This window comes from Stegastes partitus, unplaced genomic scaffold (assembly GCF_000690725.1).
Source record: "Stegastes partitus isolate 25-593 unplaced genomic scaffold, Stegastes_partitus-1.0.2 Scaffold1197, whole genome shotgun sequence".
NCBI classification, from domain to species: domain Eukaryota; kingdom Metazoa; phylum Chordata; class Actinopteri; family Pomacentridae; genus Stegastes; species Stegastes partitus.
Genome location: NW_007578928.1, coordinates 5,051 through 26,890, shown reverse-complemented (window position 1 = coordinate 26,890; position 21,840 = coordinate 5,051). Strand labels below are relative to the sequence as shown.

General features: G+C 39.5%; 1 protein-coding gene across 1 annotated transcript in view; it reads left to right on the top strand.

Moving 5' to 3' along the window:
* ryr2a (ryanodine receptor 2a (cardiac)) overlaps positions 1-21,297 on the top strand; it is a 173,064-nt gene extending 151,767 nt beyond the window's left edge. Inside the window, 27 exon segments of the mRNA XM_008297199.1 lie at positions 158-238; positions 607-695; positions 2,734-2,862; positions 3,336-3,440; positions 3,984-4,065; positions 4,400-4,558; positions 4,731-4,885; positions 5,514-5,729; positions 5,879-6,151; positions 6,438-6,644; positions 6,748-7,020; positions 8,045-8,130; positions 8,891-9,041; positions 9,704-9,790; positions 10,495-10,563; positions 10,606-10,764; positions 10,973-11,103; positions 11,806-11,848; positions 12,555-12,688; positions 13,434-13,494; positions 14,638-14,784; positions 15,219-15,353; positions 17,531-17,687; positions 18,258-18,322; positions 18,517-18,617; positions 19,071-19,122; positions 20,123-21,297. Of these exon segments, the coding sequence (XP_008295421.1) occupies positions 158-238; positions 607-695; positions 2,734-2,862; positions 3,336-3,440; positions 3,984-4,065; positions 4,400-4,558; positions 4,731-4,885; positions 5,514-5,729; positions 5,879-6,151; positions 6,438-6,644; positions 6,748-7,020; positions 8,045-8,130; positions 8,891-9,041; positions 9,704-9,790; positions 10,495-10,563; positions 10,606-10,764; positions 10,973-11,103; positions 11,806-11,848; positions 12,555-12,688; positions 13,434-13,494; positions 14,638-14,784; positions 15,219-15,353; positions 17,531-17,687; positions 18,258-18,322; positions 18,517-18,617; positions 19,071-19,122; positions 20,123-20,218 (3,443 nt within the window). The 3' untranslated portion in view covers positions 20,219-21,297.
* Positions 21,298-21,840: the final 543 nt, after the last annotated feature.

Below are 21,840 nucleotides of genomic sequence, written 5' to 3'. Positions count from 1 at the left end.
GTACATCTGTGTTTGCACATGCCCGTGTACTTGTGTGTACACTTGTGCATACTTCTGTATATGTGCATATGTGTGTCTGCATGTGTCGGTGTATGTGTGTGTGTGTGTGTGTGTGCATGTGCGTGGATGTGTACGTGTGTTTCTTCTCTCCGGCCAGGTGAGAAGGTCATGCAGGATGATGAGTTCACCTGTGACCTTTTCCGCTTCCTGCAGCTGCTCTGTGAAGGACATAACTCAGGTGTGTGCAAATTCCCTGTTACTGATTTGATTGAGGAATACAACTGAACATTTTGATTCTTTGTACATTTACTAGGACTCTGCAAGCTGTTTTTAGGTGATTACCTGTCAGATTATTTACCAGTCAGGTTGCACCATATTTTCATGCTGCTAAGATTAAAGAAAAGGCTGCAATAACTTCTTGACTTTATTTTTACACTTTTCTTTTTACATTTAGTTTTTTAAATAAACCCACTGATTAAAGCAGATGTATTTAGAAGATGACCATTACCATCACCATCATTACATGTCAAGCAATCTTGTACACATTAACCCTACTATATTGTTTTGAGCACATTTCATACAGTATTTTGCGGTATCTTGTTTCAGACTTCCAGAACTACTTGAGGACACAAACGGGGAACAATACCACTGTCAACATTATTATCTCTACTGTTGACTACCTCCTCAGAGTTCAGGTTAGTTTGTTCTGTTCCCTCCTGCTGGTTTATAAAGGGCACATTTTCCATTAAGTCATACAGTCCTTATATAGTTTTGACAACAATCCCATATTACCTATATCCATTGAGTTAAATGGAAGTTTATATTTTATTGATTTCCTCTAATGGACAATAAATGCAACTCAAATGATTTCAGCTTGCCTCACCTCTTAGTAATTGCATTATTTCTAAGTTGACAAGTAGTATTTCATCTTCAGATCAATCAAAAAAAAAAATCATAGAAAGGCCATGTTAAAAATACAGTCCTTGAAGTAGAAACTAAATGGAGCAAAAGTAAATACATCCATGATCACTGACATTCAAGTTAGAAAACAAAATTGAGCACACCTGTGCTTCAATTGACCTTATTGCATGAGCATGGCTATAAAATGACCTGTTAACACTAGTACTTTTTCAGTTTTCTGATGATGTCTGCATGATGGTTCTACATTGAATATAACTGCCAGAAGAATTAACAAATCAGATTTTCAGACTTCACAAAATGAAAGGAATACAGGAAGATTAGTGACCAGCCAAAGTTAGGGTTAGGGGTTAGCAGCAGTAATCAAGACGTAACAAACGTGCCAATGTACCACTAATCTGAGCCACAGTCTCAACCTCCTCAAATGACAGCATGGACAGTGCCCTACTTTCACAATCTAGCCCCTGACAAACAGATGTGCTTCAGTATTGGAACAGAGGTTATCCATGAAAATCTGAGTTTCTGTGGCAGCTCAAACAGTGTGAAGGACATTGAATGTCAAACTTTTTAGACGGCATCCACAAAAAAAAACAAAAAAAACAAAACACTTTCTTTCCCTTCTGCACTACATTGCAAAACTAAACTTTGCTTTAATGTATAAAACCTGCTGAATATTGTGGGAGCATATTCTTTGGTCAGGTGTGACCAAGATAAATATGTTGGGTTAGGTGGGGTCCTGCGTGTTTGGGATGAACCTGGTTGTCACCACCACACTGAATGCAAAGGTCTGACAGTGAGGCACAGAGGCATGAGTGAGTGCAAAAGGTGGTGTGGAGCTGACAATCCTAGATGGCACTGTCTGTAGATTTAAATACTGGACAAGCTGACTCATGGCTTCCAGAAGCTTGGCAGAAGGGGAATATTTCGGCATCATAACAATCCAGTTCACACTGAAAATTAAACAAGAGGTACGAAGAAAGAATATAGTGGAAATTATGACCTTGCAAAGTTTATTGATGACTTGCCTGACACATCTGCGGTAAAGAGAAATAAGAAGCTAGCAAAACATTGTCTATGAAGAATGGATGTACAGCTCTCCAGAAATGTAGTATCCTCATGCAGAGGAGGATTCATTCTCAAAAATAAAGTTGAGCATATGATGTATTCAGCAAATAAAAGCTTTGATTCTCAGTAATGATATAGATGACTTTGTTGCATTGAGTTTCTCACATGGGACCTGCATTTTCTTATAGTAAATGAAAAACAGTTTCTTAGTTTTACATTTACTCTGTAAGCTGATATATTTTTGAATCATTTGACATTTAATTCATATTGCACATGTGCGTGAGGTGTACTGACTTTTGTTGTATATCATAGCTAGCAGATCTCAGTTGATTAAACTGCTGATAGGGCATCTATTTGTGACCAATCTGGACAAAATCAGTCTCATTGTGCCTGGTGGTATTTGACAGTGTAATATTATTACGCTCTGTAATATTATATGTTACCTACATGTAGAAAACAACCAAATGGACCGATCAACGTAACAGACACAAAATCAATATTTTATCATGTGTGAACGTAATTCGGACTGTGTCTCAGATATAGCCCAAGGCACAATGCAACTGATTTTGTGCAGATGGATCACACTTAAATAAGTCAAACTGTAAACTACCATCTAATATTGACTACACTTCATGGTAATAGTGCTGGGCTTGGTCTCTACTACTACTGATGAAATTCTAATAGTAATCAAAACAGTTTAATTTTCCACTCTCACTCCCTATGTTGCCCTCCTGCTTCATTCTCCTCCAGGAGTCTGTCAGTGATTTCTACTGGTACTATTCTGGGAAAGACATTATTGATGAGCAGGGCCAGAGGAACTTCTCCAAGGCAATAAATGTTGCCAAGCAGGTTTTCAATACACTGACGGAATACATCCAGGTATGAGAACACACTGCAGTCATCACTGTTGACATCGCTGTTATACAAAATGAACTGACACTTGTCGAAAAAAAAATACTTAAATTATTTATACTAAGATGTTTACTTTCATTTTGAGTTTTATTGAGATTTTTCTTTCTTTTAAACTGCAGTGACAGCTGTTGCTTTAATTAGATGCTTTCAAATTAAATAGGATTGCCTTATTTCTGATAATATTCCTTCAAGTGTCTGAGAACTTGTGTACTGCAACAGTAACAAATTATGGTGGCATCTAGCTGTTAATGAATGATCTACAAAAAGAATTAAACATAGTGCTAAAAATAATTTATTGTGTTGGAAGATGAGCAGTTCAAAAGCCATAACAACATTCATATTCATATGTATTGATTCTGGAGTAGCTAATATGTCAAAAAATTCTATGTAGTAGCATCTGCTGATTGAAATTGACCTGAATATGGCTGGTGATGTTGTAGGGTCCATGCACTGGGAACCAGCAGAGTTTGGCTCACAGTCGACTGTGGGACGCTGTGGTTGGCTTTCTTCATGTGTTCGCTCACATGCAGATGAAACTGTCTCAGGTGAGTTGAGATCTCAAAGTATGAGGCATCTGTGGTCTCAGGCTCTAAAAATCTGATCACGTCATTCATTTGTTATGCATCTCTCAGGCAAAGGGTCTTCTTAGCTGTGTTGACAGCTCACTTTGTTTACTGGGGTGAGCGGGCCTTCTCACTTCCCCCGCCCCCAAAACTGTAGAACTCCCTGCCTAATTATCTCATTCTATAGGAAGCTATTTCAACTATGTCTGAATTTTGTTTTATTCTGTGTTGCACTTGGATTTCTTCCTGTATTTTAAGTAGTTTCTTTTCTTTTTGCTGTTTACTCTCTCTCTGCTGTTCAGAATACTCAATAAGAACCTTCAACTATTATTACTGCAGCTCTGAATGTATGCATTTTGGCCTCAATGCGCCATTTCACATTTTTGTGTGGACTCACAGAATTTTTATATATTTTTTTTTAATTGTACATTTTATTAATGTTGCTAATATTTGACAACAAATTATCAGAAAAAGTGCAGATTACTGGGGAGCACTTTCTTTAATTCTTGCTTTTTTGCACCGCAGGACTCCAGTCAGATTGAGTTACTGAAGGAACTGATGGATCTACAGAAAGACATGGTGGTCATGCTGCTGTCTATGCTTGAGGGTAGGTTTGGTTTCACAAGCACAATTGCATCAAATACCAAAGTAGGAAGAATGGATCGTATTTCTTAAAGCTTAGCTGTGTTTCCTAAGTGCCATTCTACAAATCTTTGCTCATCCCTCCAAGAAGTATTTTAAGTGAGTGTAAAAGCTAATTAGTTCTGAAATGTCAGCAAACAGGCTGTGTTTTTTCATACACGCCACAATGAGCTCTGAGAACAGCGTCAAGTTTGTCAAAAACTTTGAAAAGGCTTTGTCTTCCACCAGTGCTTACAAATGTGTTGTGTTGTGTTTCAAGTGTATACCTTGGTTGTAAATGTGCTATCTTGTTGTGGCAGGAAATGTGGTGAATGGGACTATTGGGAAGCAGATGGTCGACATGTTGGTGGAGTCCTCGAACAATGTGGAGATGATCCTCAAGTTCTTTGACATGTTCCTCAAACTGAAAGACCTGACCTCCTCAGATGCCTTCAAAGAGTATGATCCTGATGGAAAAGGCAAGATGCTGCATACGCTGCAACATATATTTTATATTTGTCACTGAGGAATCATCAGTGACAAATAGTCATTGGCATTTACAGAATTTCAAACCACTATTTGAATGTGTAAACTTTTACCAAACACGGTGAGAGCTGCTGATGATTTATTGATTTTTGATTGAACCGACAGGTGTCATCTCTAAGAGGGACTTCCAGAAAGCCATGGAGAGCCACAAACACTACACCCAGTCTGAGACTGAGTTCCTGCTCTCCTGTGCTGAGACTGATGAAAATGAACTCCTGGACTATGAAGAGTTTGTGGAGCGCTTTCATGAGCCAGCCAAGGTAAATTAAAATTAGTAAACGGAACGTTTAGAGATATTAAAAAAAGAAAAGAAACATTGACCATTAAATGACCAAAGGTAAGCCCCTCAGAATGATTAAACACTATTTTTAGAGAATCGTTTCACCACCTCATAGTGAGTTTAGTATGAAAACCTTGTTATCTCTAGTTTTGTGTTTCTGTACTCAGCTGTAACCAATGAGGACAAGGCAGGAAATTACAAGGGCAGATAATTTCGAAATAAAACAGGAAATAATCTACCTTTGTTAACCGCTATGAGATGACTTCTTGTTGTAAATATGCACTTTACAAATAAAATTGAATTGAACTGAATTGAATGTAGCTGATGCAATATGTGGGCATATACTTTTAAAGGAAAATCAAATTACATGAACTGCCCTGTAATCTTTCCTTGTAACTCTGGCAACAGCAACAGTACCCCTTGGGGCACTCCAAATTCAGACACCGTTGGCTGGGAATCCCTGCTTTAGATTACAGTCTACAAATTACAGTGCAGCAGTTCAAATCCATCTCGGGAAAATTTGCCATCTTACAGAGTGGAGAACATGCTGAAAAGGGAGATTTTGTTTGAATATTTTAATGTAATTTCTAACTGAACTATTTCCAAAGGACATTGGCTTTAATGTGGCTGTTTTGCTGACCAACCTGTCGGAGCACATGCCTCATGACACCCGACTGCAGACCTTCCTGGAGTTGGCAGAGAGTGTCCTCAACTACTTCCAACCATACCTCGGTCGAATTGAGATCATGGGCAGTGCTAAGCGCATAGAGAGGGTCTACTTTGAGATCAGTGAGTCAAGTCGGACACAGTGGGAGAAACCACAGGTAAAGATGGTACAACAAATGAATAAATATATGTAGCATTTGTAGTTAAGATTTCTCACTTCAAAGAAACACTACTGACTTTGGTTAAAGTTTTAAATAGAAACAAATTATCCCCAAATTTCCTCATTGCATTTTTATATTCCACCCAGGTCAAAGAATCCAAGCGTCAGTTCATCTTTGATGTGGTGAACGAGGGAGGGGAGAAGGAGAAGATGGAGCTGTTTGTGAATTTCTGCGAGGACACAATCTTTGAAATGCAACTGGCTGCTCAGATGTCTGACGCTGGCGAGCGCTCTGCGGCGAAAGAGGAGAGTGAGCGGGAGAAACCAGATGAGGAGAACCCAGAGATGGGCTTCTTCTCCGTTACCACTGTCTGCATGGCACTGCTAGCTCTCAGATACAACGTCATGCTGCTAATAAAGGTGGGAGCACTCACAGCACTTACCTCAGTTAATGTTTCAAGAAAGGTGTGGATGTATTTTCGAATATGTGAAAAGAGTCTTTAAACATTTTTGAAAATACGCCTATTTACTGCTTTCATCACAAGAAGGAGCTAAAATAGAGACCAAATTCAAAATCTCATTTACAAACACATTTAGACTTTTCAGTCAGTGTTTTTGTAGAAGCCACTTCAAGTGTTTGATTTGATTTTGCAAGTTTTGCACACCCAGATATTGGCATTCATCCCATTCTTCCCATTGTTTACAGGTGCTGTCCATGAAAAGCTTGAAGAAGCAGATGAAGAAAATAAAAAACATGACAGTGAAGGACATGGTGACCACGCTGGTCTCCTTCTACTGGTCAGTGTTGCTGGGCCTCCTCCATGTGGCGTTCAGTGTAGCTCGAGGATTTTGCAGAATCTTCCACAGCACTTTCATGGGAGGAAATCTGGTGGAGGGAGCTAAGACCATAAAGGTTATCATACGTCATTTTATAAGAAAAGTGTGCCAACAGGTCATTAAACAATCTAGATACAGTCAGAGCTGTTTCTTAATATCTCAACTCCGTTGATCCCCAGGTGTCAGAGCTGTTGGCCAACATGCCCGACCCCACCCAGGACGAGGTTCGGGGTGAGGGGGAAGACAGAGAGAAGAGATCGTCTGACCGCAGCTCCCCGAAGGAGGACCTGGCTGACCTGGCAGTCAACACCAGTGAGACTGAGCTGTTGTCAGACATTTTTGGTTTGGACTTAAGAAGGGAGGGCGGCCAGTACAAGATCACCCCCCATAACCCCAACGCCAGCCTTACTGAACTCCTCAACTCTCCAGTTCCCTCCTCAACCCCACCTGCAGCACCTTCAGCACCTACACCACCTTCAGCTCCTACAGCACCTACAGCACCTACAGCACCTTCAGCACCTACAGCACCTACAGCACCCCAAACTGAGCTCAGACAAAGGCATCAGGTGAGACATTGTTGTTGTTTAGCAATCCTTTCTTCCTTTCTGTCTTTCTTTATTCTCCAATCTGTTTTAAATGTTAAATCAAATAATCAATGCTCCAACATTTTTAGCTTCGCTAGAAAAACTCATAGAGCATGTGCAATACCATCGATGTCCAGGGAAGCTGGCTGAGAGCACATATGAGCCCTCCACTGGGAGTTGCCTCTGACTTCCCCTCGGCTTCCATCACACATGAATGGGATAAAATAAAACAATTAAACAGTCTTTTCTAGACTTTCCAAATGCACTGGATGAAGCATATTCTGATTGGTAAAATGTATTCATAGTTTTACAGCTGCTCCATTTGTACACATTGTGTGTGGGGATTACATTATATAATGAACGTAGAAATTGTAGTCAGGTGGTTTTGACACTATGCCAAAATCACCATACAGTCCAGCTCTGTCCCTGGGCACTAGCTGTGTAAAAACTTTCATTTGCGATGATAGCCACGAAAAATCCGTCCATCCATTATCTCAACACCGCTTAATCCTCACTAGGGTTACTGCACATGTCCCAAAAGTAATTTCACATGTGAAGGCAGTAGAGTGTCTACGATATTTACAGTCCTCTATTTAAAAGACGGATGACGGTGGGAAGGAAACTGTTCCTGAACCTAACAGTTTTCCATCTCGAGTGACTGTGTGAGTGTGCTTATATCAGATTTTACTGACCATAACTAAACAACCCACAAATAGTTATTGCACTGTTGCACTGACTTTGGTATCTGAAGTCATGTTCCACTTCAAACCAGTGAGAAGAATAAAGGCCACAAAAATGCCTAAAATCTAACCTGTCAAAGTTGGTGTAAGATCCTGTCAAGCCTGTTTAAGCCATGCAGAAAAACTCACCCGCAAATTGGTTTGTCTAATAGTGTTTTCTGTTTCAGTCAAAAAGCTCTTCCTCAGAGGAGAAGGAAGCGACACCAGAGACTGAATGTGAACCTGAGAAAACATCAGAGTATGTCCACATTTTTATGTAACTTGATTTTAGAGACACAGTTATGAAATGTCATAAAGTGAGAGTTTGATCCTGATACTGAAACTCATTGAAGCGTTTATTATATAAATGGAAGAATCTCAACAGTTGTGGCAAGAGTCAGAGACAACTTGCTGTAAGGTGAGTGAAGTCTTACTACAAAGGTGCAGCCAAAACCATGTCAATGGGTGTGAAATAGCTGATTTCCGTCCAGAGACAGATTCTAACATACAGGATTATCCAGTGATTTATCAACAGGGAACATAGACCAGACCTTCTGAGTCTTGCTTATAGTGAACTAATGTTTATTAGCTTTTCTGCCATATCTGCTGCTTCTGACATATATTCAGTGAGGTGAAACAGATTATTTACTGACTGTCTGACAACAATGACAACAATGTTGTCCCTGAACAAAAACAAATATTTAATTTTAGAGGGGCCACCTCTCATCTCAGACTTTTGGTTCCCTCTATAGATACGATATACACACATCCAGTGCTAGCTTTGGTTTATTAAGCATTTTAAAAAGTATTACTGACTGCCAATTCCTTCAGGGGCAATTACAGGTGTGGCATCTTTAACTGGATGCGTGGGGATATAAAATGCTTTGTAGTGTGTAATAAATGTTAGTTAGTTCTTTGGCCCTCTAAATGCCAATTAATGCACTTGGATGAAGGAAGCCACTATGAAGTGGTCGTGCATTGTTAGATGTGTGTAAGTGTAAACTGTTCTGTGGTTTCAGAGGTGGACATGTAGAGAAACCAGTGAAACAACAGAAGAATGACATGGTGAAGCCAAAAGTAAGAAGACACCACACCTTGAAGTCTGATGAACCTGATCTGCAGGAATCACCCTTCCTAAAGAAGATCATAGCCTACCAGAGAAAACTACTGGTATGGGCAACTTTTCTGTCCTTTTGTTGCAACTGTTTCTGACAAGTTTGGAGCGTATTTAACAAATACTGGTTACATCCAAAGTGTTGGTGTTACCACTCAGGTAGCAGTACTGGAATATATGGGTTCTTATCTGGCATCCAGATGAATCAGTTCAGCAGGTCAGATATCGTCGATGGACAGGTCCCTCGACTGACCACATCACTTCAAAGTTCTGGGTTCAGTTGTTCCATACAACAACAATTAAAAACTGAGTTTAAGCTGCCTAACTTTGCAGATGTTGTCCTTTAAGTTCACAGCTGAGACGTGAACTAGAGCAGCTTACTTTAATGCCATGTGGAAATGCTCATAATGTCACCAGTGTTCTATGGGATTTTTTTTTACAAATGTGTCTTTTTATTTTAATTCTATGGTGTAAAAATTTTAGGCAAATGAGATGGTCGAGCAGAAATTGTTGTTTAAAAAAATGTGATGATTTGAGCTTGAATGAGCTAGGACCTACTTGCTGTGAGGAGACAGTGCTAACCAGTACACTACGGTGCAGCCCATTGGGACAGTGTGGAAACCACATTTTTAAAAAAGTTGATCTTTTCAAGTTCGAATCTAGCATCATCTCTTTCTGTAGCATTCACTGACAGCTCTTTTTTCTGTCTCCCCTGCAGAACTACTTTGCCAGGAACTTCTACAATATGAGGATGCTGGCATTGTTCGTTGCCTTTGCCATCAACTTTATCCTCCTTTTCTACAAGGTAATGGTATACCAGGGTAGGGTCTTTATTAGTTAGGTACATTTGTAAAGAAAACAAGACATACATTCACCATTCACCAGTACGCTCTCCAGATAATGAATATGATTATCCAGAGGTAACTGATTTCTACAATCAGGTATCAGATGTGATATCAGTATTCTACCTATGCAAACAGGGATCCGTCAGAGGCTTGAGGCTTGACTAACTGGCTTTAAATCACTAGCTCGATTGCGTCTTTTATTTCAGACCACAAAATGGTAATCAATGATAAAAGCCTAATGTGTACATGCTGCAAGTGAAATGTGGTGGGATCTCAGAGAGACTGCCACCACAGAGAGACTAAGAGAGACTTGAATGTGTGAATTACGAGGCAGCAGCAAGCTGTTTTGTCCGAGCACATTTATCTAGTATCAGTTCAAATCTAAGTCAAAACACCAAGTGTTCTTGGTGTCAGATAGAAATAACTCCTGACTTCAACATCACATCAATGTCATTTCAAGACAAGCTTTTCAATGACATTTTTATGGAGTTGCTTGGAGCATTCTTTTGTCTTCATGGTGTAGTTATATCCAGGAGTACTGATTCACCTGTGACTGGACTTTAAATTATGCATACAGCTTAAATATCTATTACAGCTGTAATCAAGGTTATCTATACACACAAGATGTTTATCAAAACAACTGATAGACATTTTATTCTACCAGGTTTCTACATCCACGTCTGTGATTGAGGAGAGGGAAGTGGTGTACACCAGCAGCCAACCAGACAGCAGTGTTCAGTGGGACCCACTGGGTGGAGAAGCAGTGGAAGCAAAGGAGGAGGTGATGGATGATGCTGGGGAGCCCCTGAAGCCTGTCACAGTCCGTTTTGTCCTGGAGGAGAGCAGTGGCTACATGGAGCCCATGTTACGGATCCTTGCCGTCATGCACACAGTCATCTCCTTCTTCTGCATCATCGGATACTACTGTCTAAAGGCAGGATACTGACTGTTGACATGTAGCATGAATAAGTCAAAAATATGGAATCTGCATGCTGGTATTTTCATGGACAATCCTATAGAGAGTCATTGAAGCTTCACTTTTATAGACATTTTCTGCAGTATGTTTTCAGTCCAACAATTTAAATTTGCTGAAATTAAACAGCACTGCTATATTATTGTTGGTCTGTGTGTGGGTTCTGTAGGTGCCGCTGGTGATCTTTAAACGTGAAAAGGAGGTGGCCAGGAAGCTGGAATTTGATGGCCTTTATATCACAGAACAACCATCTGAGGATGACATCAAAGGACAGTGGGATCGACTAGTAATCAACACACAGTGAGTAGACCGTGCGTGTCTGTATGAGTGCGTACACATGAGCTTGTGGTTTGTCATACTGGATATCCTACATAGGCAGCATCCATTGAGGCTAGTGTCGGTGAATGACAAATAAATAAAGAACTAGGAGAAAATCACATGATTTAAATTTTAAAAAAAAATACAAATATATATATATATATATAAAAATTTAAAAAAAACCCAAAAAACTATATATATATATATATTTAACAGAGGTGAGCAGGTGGTACAACCCAGATCTACCTTCTGGTTGCATTGGGTTAAATCGTTTTTCAAGTATAGGTGGACACCTACTGTATATCTACTGTATCATTCTGCAAGCTGAATGCCTCTGTGTCTTCTATCTCCTTATGCATTTGTCTTCATAAATGGTGACTCTAGCATTATTCTGTTATTCTGCTTAGTCTGAGCTACTTGATTAACAGGTGAACTGCACAAACCATGTGATTGTTGTGTAAGAAACACCTTAAATTTAGCAAATGCTGCTGTACAACACTTGGTAGGACTCAGCTTTCACACATTTGTCAACAAGGATAACAACCGAGGGAATAAGAATTCACTATGCAAAGAGTAACTTGGTGTTCCCTGTTATAGTTTTTCACAGATACATTTTTATAGTAATACACTGAAATGCTTTTATAGATGATCTAAGTCATGAGCCTTTTGTCCTATTACTTTCAGATCGTTTCCCAACAACTACTGGGATAAGTTTGTGAAGAGGAAGGTAGGTGATTGTTTTTAATACCCAATAACCTTCTGTAAGCACTTAAAATCACATCAGTCATAACCAGTCATATTATAAGTTCAGATGAATAAACAAGAGTTTATTAAGTCATTTTTTAGCTGAGACTTAACTACAATAAGTTCAGGTTTTGGGACGCACATTATTTGTAATTTGTTGTATTTTATCTATGCTGGAGAAATGTGACAGATGTTTTTGTCTCCAGTATACAAGAGGGCAAAATAATTGGACAGCACACAATATTAGATATGATAGTAGTGTTTGACTTCACGTTTGTCGGTCTGGTTGTGTTTGAATCCCAACAAGCTTTGTGTTAAAAGGCTTGTAGGTCTTACACAGCTCTTCCCACACTGATGTAAACCTCCTCAAACTACATAAGAGACTGGCCACTTTCATGTGGTAGCCATTATTTTGTTCCAAATTGAACATTGCTGATCATGTGCAATTGTGTAAACACTTTCTCCTTAGAAATTAAACTGAAGGTAAATCAGAAATGAATAAAAAATGCATCTCAATGACTCCACTAAGACACAGTGTGGTGGACAACAGAAAATGGGTGTTACACGTCATCTGTCTCTGTAGAGCTGAAGTTTATTTTTTATTATTTTTGAAGTACTGATGTTGGAAATACATATGAGATGTTTTGCTGTTAGAAAGTATTTATTTAAGAACTCCTGCTCTTCCTCAGGTGATGGATAAATATGGGGAGTTTTATGGCCATGATCGGATCAGTGAACTGCTTGGAATGGACAAGGCTGCTCTGGACTTCAGCGATGCTCACAAAAAGAGAAAGCCCAGGAGAGACAGCTCACTGACTGCTGTGTGAGTAAGACAGAGAGAGTGAGAAAGGGGGCATTCAGCAATTTTACTGAAGTAGTTAAAGGTTTTTTTTTCCATTGTGAGTTACCCAGTGAACCAATAACCCAACAGTGGCTCTAGGAGGGCATATGAAACATGGAAGCTGATTATTCAGCTTTACAAATTTGACTCATTAATTTAAATTGACATGTGCGATTCCAATCCATTACTGTTTTTGTCAAATTTAGGGAATATCTCCTCACAGTCTACTAGCTGTTCTGTCAGTCAGGTTAATGGAAAATACTTTCAGCAGGGTGAAGTAGCTTTAGAGGGTTGATGTGCAGAGAAATGTGTAGTTTAAAGAGGTTGTAAAAATATGTGTAGTACAATATCGACAGTATAAAGAGACACTGTTGTTTTTCCATTATTAGTAACATGTGAGCACTTTGACAAATATTGTACATGATGTTTCCAGGTTTTCTTTTTACTTTTTAAAAAAGAAATTCAACTTTTGTTTTGTTTTTTAATGATTTATGGCATTATGACTCTGTCACACTGCACAAAATAGCTTTGTTGCGCTACTTTCATACACATTCAGAACTTGACGTTGCAGTGAAAAATCAGCCAACAGTAAAGGAAAATGTAACATTAGTAAAAAAAAAAAAATCATACTGAAACTGCTTCGGGTTCAGAGGATTAAATAAACACAGGTTGAAAATTGTTATTGTACATATGAAGAAGACTCAACCTTTTCTCCCACTGCTGACAGGCTGAACTCCATTGACGTTAAGTACCAGATCTGGAAGCTGGGGGTTGTATTTACAGACAACGTAAGTATACAAAAGCACAAACCACTCAGTAGCCATGTGTGACTCGATTGTGTGGATTCACTGCAGAATTTCCTGATCTGAGTTTTTAATTTTTTGTGTGTTTTAAATTTCAATATTGTCATGTAAGAAACTTCAGAAGATTATATCAAACTGTTTTAGTTTCTCCCTTAAGCAGTTTTGAAATGTTTTAGCTCTTCATAAAGCTTTCTGGTTTTTACACAGAGTGGAATAATCTCCACAATTCTTATATCTAGACTATTGCATTACATGGAGATTTGGAAATTATTATTAAAAATAAATCCAACAATTTCCCTGAGGTTTACACCGAAGGGATCAATGAAGTTTTATTCTGTTTTATTCTCTTCTAAATAAACCTTGGATAGGCAGAAATCTGGGGAAAACATATAATAATAATGGCAGAATTTGAAAATGTACAGCCCTCCAGCTCTCCCCTCTCCTTTGAGAGATGAGCATGCACTACAAATACAGACAGTCAAATTAAAAGTCAGCATTCATTTGTGGCATAACCTGGGATTCGAACCTTGTACGAAATATACTGCAACTTCACAAGATGCTTTATTTGTTTACTTCAGACTGTTGGAACCTTTTGTTAACTTGGGCTGAAGTTTAAAACTTGATAAACTTTATTTATTTAGTGCTTTTCCAAAGGGGAAGGGCGGACTCTATTAATAGTCAGCATGAACAGGGAGAATGATTACAGCAGGCAAAACCTGCATTCATATGAGCCAATGACTGTAATTTTAAGAGAGACAAAAAAGAAAAAAGTGAACCTGTACATTCAAGTCTTACACGAATGATATTCACTATGTTTTTATGAGCATGTATACTAATCTGCACCAATGTTTAAAACCCACGTAAATCTAGCCGCAAACTGAACACTGATCTATGACACGTCATCCTAAACTGTTTCATTTTGTAAATCTATCACCTGGACAGCTTCTAACTTATAAAGGTGAACTGTTTTGAGCTCAGCTACGTGTCCATAATATTCTCTATTTACATTTGTTCCCAAAAAACTCTGTCCTATATCACCTGAAATGTCAAACTAATTACTCTCTCACTCACTCAATATCGATGGACTGCAGTTTCTTGAATAACCTCCCTGTCCTTCCTTTCCTACAGTCCTTCCTGTATCTGGCCTGGTATATGACCATGTCCATTCTGGGTCACTACAACAACTTCTTCTTTGCTGCCCATCTGCTGGACATCGCCATGGGTTTCAAGACACTGCGTACCATCCTATCCTCAGTCACCCACAATGGCAAACAAGTAAACTACATACTAATATCTGACTTATACAGCCACTGATATATACTATTCAGAAATAGCAGGAGGTTCTTTTAAATCACACTTCTCCACACTGCATGTAGTAATGGCACTTACTAGTATTCATTTAGATAAGTTCAGTCTCTAGCTGTATCCAAAAAAATATATAAAATGGATTTAAACTATTTATCTTCAGTGATTTATTGTCATGTTGTGAAAAATACCAAACTTGAACAGAAACAGAAATGGCTAATAAGAAGCAATCACTTGCTAATTAAGTGATAGATCATTAAACCCAAATGTAACACCCCTGCAGAAATGTTCAATACATACCTGTTCCCTAAAAGAAAGGATCAACCAAGAAAATGGATGCTGTACTAGACTTTTTCATCTAGATTCTGCATCACAGCAGTCTTGTGTTGTCTCTTGTCCTCCAGCTGGTGTTAACCGTCGGCCTGTTAGCAGTGGTGGTGTATCTTTACACTGTAGTGGCCTTCAACTTCTTCAGGAAGTTCTACAACAAGAGTGAAGACGGAGAGCTGCCAGACATGAAGTGTGACGACATGTTGACAGTGAGTTGACAAGTGTATTGTACATATTGCAGCAAAGTTGCTTACACTGTGATAGGATCTCAGCAGGTGTAAATTAAATCTATACAGTGTGACTCACAATCTGAAGAAACAAACCCACCAATCAGATTTAAAGGTAACTGAACTTCGCCTGTTCCTGCTAATTCAAGCAAGCCTGACGAAAGCTACAGGTTGCAGCCGTAAAATTATCTCACCAATGGAAAAACATTATGGCAGGATCGTGTTTGACTTTGCCACTATTTAGTCTCCTACCTCTGGGCAGTGGCTCATGCTGTTCTGGCTGATAATGCCTGTAAAGCCTGCCTCATTGAAACTAGGAAGCATCCAGTGCAGCCTGTCTCTAATGAGGGTGCGGCTCCATTTATGGACAGAAAGTCATGGGTCAGAGCTTTTAGTCTTGACAGTGTTCACCCTCAGGCTCCGTCTGAAGTCCAGCTAAGCTACTGTAAGATTCCATGGTCTTTTTTTGTGCATTTCTTTTCCAGGCTTCTGTTAACTTTTCAGGAATAGCAACAGTGCGCGTGACATTAACAAAGACAAACTTTATCCTGTTAAACTGGGGCCTTTATCATGACGCAAGCTCAATTTAGGGCTCCCTCTGGGTGACCACATCTGGCTTCCTGAACCCAAGACAACTCTGGTGATTCTACATAATGGGATTTGCAACATAGAAATGGGAAGCCAGTTCCATGATCCCTGACCAGGTTAGCAGTGTAGCATGTTAAATGACGTGCAGTAAAGTTCCCAGCAGTCCAGGAATCACTGCTTGAAGGCATTTGCAGCCATGTAATATGTACTCAAGCTAACTGACTATCAGCTGACCCTTTACCATTGTGATGTAGCCTGGTTAACGGTGAAGCAACTTTGTGACATAGAAATGTGAAACTGGAGTTAGACCAGAGAAAGCTGTTAACTGACTAATCTCACCTCATGATGCTGCCAGGAAACAGGGACGGCAGGTTTATTATGTATTTTAAACTCGACCCACTGTATTTATACAAAGATCTGTATCCTTATTGTGTGTCAGCTATGTCAGGTACGGAACATAATCATCTACTCTAAAGGCAGATATGTAGGACTGTCTGGTCTGTGACAGAGGGAGGACACAGGTACAGATAGAATGAAGTACAGTTATGATAAGGCTGTTTCCTGCTCCAAAGCTATCTGAAAGAAATACTATATAAGGGCTCTATGGTGTGTGTTTTCTGAGGGTGGAAAGGGGCTTTCTGTCACCCGGAAATTTCAGGACACACACTCTAATCCCCCTACAGTCAGCCACCCATAACATTCCATAGCGCTTTTCTGTTTCCTATTAAGGGGCCGGAGTGGCATCTCTGCCTGTTCTACAGTAGAACAAGGTGACAGGGGCTTAGTGGATTGGAGGGATAGACTGATGAATGGCCACTTCTCTCCTCCTTTTTGTGAATAAATCCCTTACAATAACACTCGCAGCAGAAAGAGATGATCTGCACTGATCTCTTCTTTCCTGTTCACTTGTTCTTAGCCTTCATCTATCTCTCTGTACGGAGGTTTTCCTTTCTTCTACCCTTTTGTCCTTTTACTCAGTTCTTCTCTGTGCCTGGGTTGTAAGTGTTCGACCCTCTTTCTGGTTGTCTCTCCAGACTTAACACAATCTTTCTTTGAACTTGATATGTTTAATAGGAAAAAAAAGAAAACAGATTTTTGGACTTAGTTTTTAAGTTTCTGTTGGTCATGCGAGGGCTGTTGTTTATGTAAATGCACTAAAGATCATAACCACTGACATTTACTCATATATGTTTTTGTTTGTATTTCTCTCCTGCAGGTTGTTTTATTAATACAGCCCAATACCACAAACTACAAATGTACCTCTATCTTATCAATCTGTACAGTCTCTACAACATGGCTCTCTATATTTTATACTTTATTCTAAATACATGATTATTATACATTTAGGTAAAAACAGAAACTGAAACATTGACTTACTGTAATATGTCACTGCAAAAAGACAGTTTGCAAATGTCATTGCAATATTTAAGAGAACTTGCTATGTAGGTAGTAATAGTAGTGTGTGATGTGTCTGCGGTAATCAGGACTGGTTCCCATTTTAAATCCAGCACATCAGATTTCCTCTCTCTTTCTCTCTCCCCCTATTCTGTGTCTCTCACTTTCTTCCCCAGTGCTACATGTTCCACATGTATGTAGGTGTGCGAGCTGGTGGAGGTATTGGCGACCAGATCGAGGACCCAGCAGGGGACGAATATGAGATCTACCGCATTATCTTTGACATCACCTTCTTCTTCTTTGTCATTGTAATCCTCTTGGCCATCATCCAGGGTACGCATGCACACAAGTATTGGTAATTTCATTTTATAGGGAACTATCTAAGGATGGAATCACTTAACAATAATTAGAGATAACTATGCAATAAATAAACAATCGGAATGACATTTTTTTTGCACATTAAAAAGCAGTGCGCAGACAGTGACAGTCCTCCACTCATGTATATGTTTTTCCTTACAAGTTAGTTTTATCAATGTTTTTAATATCTACATGGCAATCAAAATCAGATGACTTTGTAGAAAGTGCTGGTTCCCTGGAAAGTAGGAGCTTTCCAGCTGTGAAAAGACACGTTTTATCCGTTTCCAATTTGGATTAGAGTGTTGTTTCACACAACACAAATGAAATTGTGATTTACTGTTATTATAATGTAGAGACTGTGACCAAATAGCAGGAGGCACTAATGATACAATAGTTAACGACTGATAAAACAGATGCATTTAGTCTTCGGGTGCTATAGTGGTAAATAATTGAGTTAAGTGAAAACAAACTGTGTGTAGTTGAATGCTGGGAAAACTGCAGTCCCAGCTGTTTAACCTCTACCGTATATGCTCTGTGAAATTCTAGGCTTGATCATTGATGCTTTTGGAGAACTGAGGGACCAGCAGGAACAAGTGAAAGAAGACATGGAGGTGAAAAATGCACACACTAACCAATTCCAACAATATATTACTGGGCACATAAGTGACATTCTAACAAACTATGGAAACACACACTACCAGGTTTTATCACAGCACCAAACAGCTGCCCCTAATCTCCAGATTAGCTGCTGTCATATGATAAACGTTGTGACCATCCCTTAACACTCACTCTGTTTCTCTTGCAGACCAAATGTTTTATCTGTGGAATAGGTAACGACTACTTTGACACAGTGCCACACGGCTTTGAAACGCACACGCTACAGGAGCACAACTTAGCCAACTACCTGTGAGTACATCTGGGTTTTGTGACTGTTTGCATTTTTATTCTTGTATCTCTGACATAGTGCCATCCATCCACCACCATAGAGGCCCACTGTAGCACCCCAAGGAGCTGAAAACAAGTGACCAAGTCAAAGCCTGAGAAAGCATCTGTAAAATATTTAATGCTCAAATGTAACCTCTGTTGGTGGCACTAAAAAGGATAGAGTTTCCTATTAAATAGAACTTAATGGGCACCGTTCCTTGACATCTTTAAAATGCAAGGAGTGACTTAAAGCTTGGAGCTTTGCTCAAATGACGGCAAAGGCACCAGGAAATATTACAACTTAGACATAAAAAAGGTTAAATTTATTTACCTTACTCACTGCTAGCTCTGACTGTGCATGTCGCTGTACTGTATGTGTGATAATATTGTCACTGGATGTGTTTGTTTTTTTTCATGTGTGTGTGTGTGTTTCAGATTCTTTGTGATGTATCTCATCAACAAAGACGAAACAGAGCACACAGGCCAGGTAACCAGTTTCTTTTCCCTTCTGTGTCAGTACATATATGCTCACATCACTGTGACACTTACATGTGATTAGTACAGTTTAGTTTCAAACTCTTTCAGTGTTTCTGATGCTTGCTGTTGACTGCTTGCATTGCTAAAGCCTCAGTATGCTTCAAAGTTCTCACCACATTCTCTGAAAGCATCTTTAATATATACCTATTAAAATGCTGTTTGTTTGTCAGCTTTCCTATTAAAAAGGTTGTGTAAAAACCACCAAACTGTGCATCATTAAACTTGGTGCAAAGGCAGAGCATGAGCACAGGAAGAACCCGTTAAATATTGGTGGTCTCTGGACCCCTTTCACTCATTCATGGAGCAGAGTAATGGCCTTGGCAGAAGATGTGCTCTCTAAGTGCCACTGTGGTTAAATATTGTAGTCGAAGGGCAGAACTTTGTCCCACATTTTACACTGCATTCAATTCAACATAGGAAATTAGCCCAAGAGGTGTTTGAACATGCAGCTTATGAAAGGAGCCGATCACTGTCCAGTTCTTTTGGTAATTTCATGCTGTCTCCTATTCTTGTGAAAATGGCGGCAAAGATTAATTAGCTTCTTTCTCGTAAGAGTAAAAAGCACAATACAGGAAGCAGTGAGCTGCTGTAGAGTTTATCTAATCCCTCATCAGTTCACTGGAGGATATGTATGAATGAGAGAGCATTGGGAGTTAGAATGTGTCCAAATCAGAAATACCTTATTGACCCCAGAGGGGAAATTGCTTAGCCTTGTGAGCCTTGAAGACAATAAGACTTTTGTCTAGCTTGTAGTTCATTAGTATGATTCAATCAGATGTCTTTAAGTTGGACTGTTGAAGCAGGCGGACACACTTTTGCCTTTAGATGTGGTCATACAACAGGATTGATTTGAAGCAGACTGAAGCCTTTAGTGAGTCTAGTTGAGATTACTAGACACTAACATAGCACATGGAAGTAACCCAGTCCTACCTCCTCCATCTGTCTTTAAGGAGTCTTACGTATGGAAGATGTACCAGGAGCGTTGCTGGGAGTTCTTCCCTGCAGGGGACTGTTTCCGGAAACAGTACGAGGATCAACTCAACTGACCCATTCTCAAAGCAACAGACTCTTCAAGGCCCTCTGCAGCCATCTTCCCTGTGCTTGACCCTCAAAGCTTTCATACTGCTCTCTGAGGAACCCCGTATTCTACCAATCAACAGGTTCTTCTGTCTGATCCACTTCCCAATCCAGGAAGAACCCAGATGTGCAGGCTTCTCTACAGGCCCCACCCTGAGCCGTCCTCATCCAGTCAGCCAGCTCGCCAGCTCTGCCCCAACTTCCACCACACTTTGGAATGCTTCTAAGACTTTGTACATAGAAAATATTAAATAATAATGCTGTACAATATGTGACTGGTGGAACGCCAAGGTTTTTGGCTCAGATGATGACTACTTTGCTCCATTTTATTCTACATTTACACAGTAACAGTACAGTAACATACAGTAACAAGCAAAAAATACGAAGGAATGATGGGGCAATGGAAAAAGGAGACCCAAAGATGAAAGTTGAAGAGAATTCTTCATGTAAGCTTTTCAGGACAATGATGGATAGACAGAGAGCAAGACAGTAGTATGACGATGTTTACGACTTTTCATGTGTACAATGCACGCTTGCATGTAGGTGCAGGGGGTGGACACAAAACAAACACCTTGACAGTCTCCTACTAATCCAGCACAGCAGCACTGCAGGAATTCTGACTTTTCAGAGGCTTACATGCTCAGCTTTGGTTGACGTTGGCAAAGAGACGCTGATCTGATTTTCAGTTTCTGGAAAATTTAAAGTGGGAAACACAAAAGGTGTATAAAAAAAGGTGCCTCCAGTACAGTCACAGAGCTCAATGAACACCTCTGTGATACAGTGTCAGCAAAAATGTACATTCTTCACAAACAGAGCGATTGTATTGGATTGAATTAAAGTACAGTTTAGATGTTACCTTTGGGTCCACACCCTGCACATGCCAACACTGTGTGTGAAGGGCTCCTTAACTAAGTATTCACATTGCTAGCAACATGATTATCAAGTCCATTTTGTTCCAGTAGGACTGAGCAACCTGCAAACTCAGCCAAAGCATGGACAAGTCATGATCCTCCATCTGCATAAAATCTACAGAAATAAATATATGTCCCCCAAATTGTGCTTGCAAAATGGTTGAATCTATTATTCACATTTCTGGTAAATGATCTTTATTCATATATTTATTTTTTAAATTTTATTTCACATTTTGCCCCAGCAGCAGCAGCATGGCCTAACACATGTCTGTTTGTCCAGCAAACACTGCTGGTCACATTGTCCTGAGAACAGTCATGCTTCTTTTTATCTTTGCTGACCAGATGCCACCATTCAGAAAAACTTTCTATGTTTAGCTCAACTACTGGTCAAGACTCAGTCAGCATGTCTGTTCTGATGAACTTGTCAGCATTTCGCTGTATAAGAAACATCTCTAGACGCAACTGGTAGAGCTTTAGACTGTGTTTTTTTGTTTTGTTTTTTTTAATTAGTTAATTAGGGTTTAGGGCTTTGTAATATATGTTCATGAAATGCTGTTGTTTTCTGAAAAGCAATACCAAAGCAGCAAAAAGTGATTTGTTTTCAAAACCTAATAGCTGCAGACAAGCTAAGTGTGTGCATGTTAGTTAAGAGAAATAATGAGCCTGAATGGATCCGATAT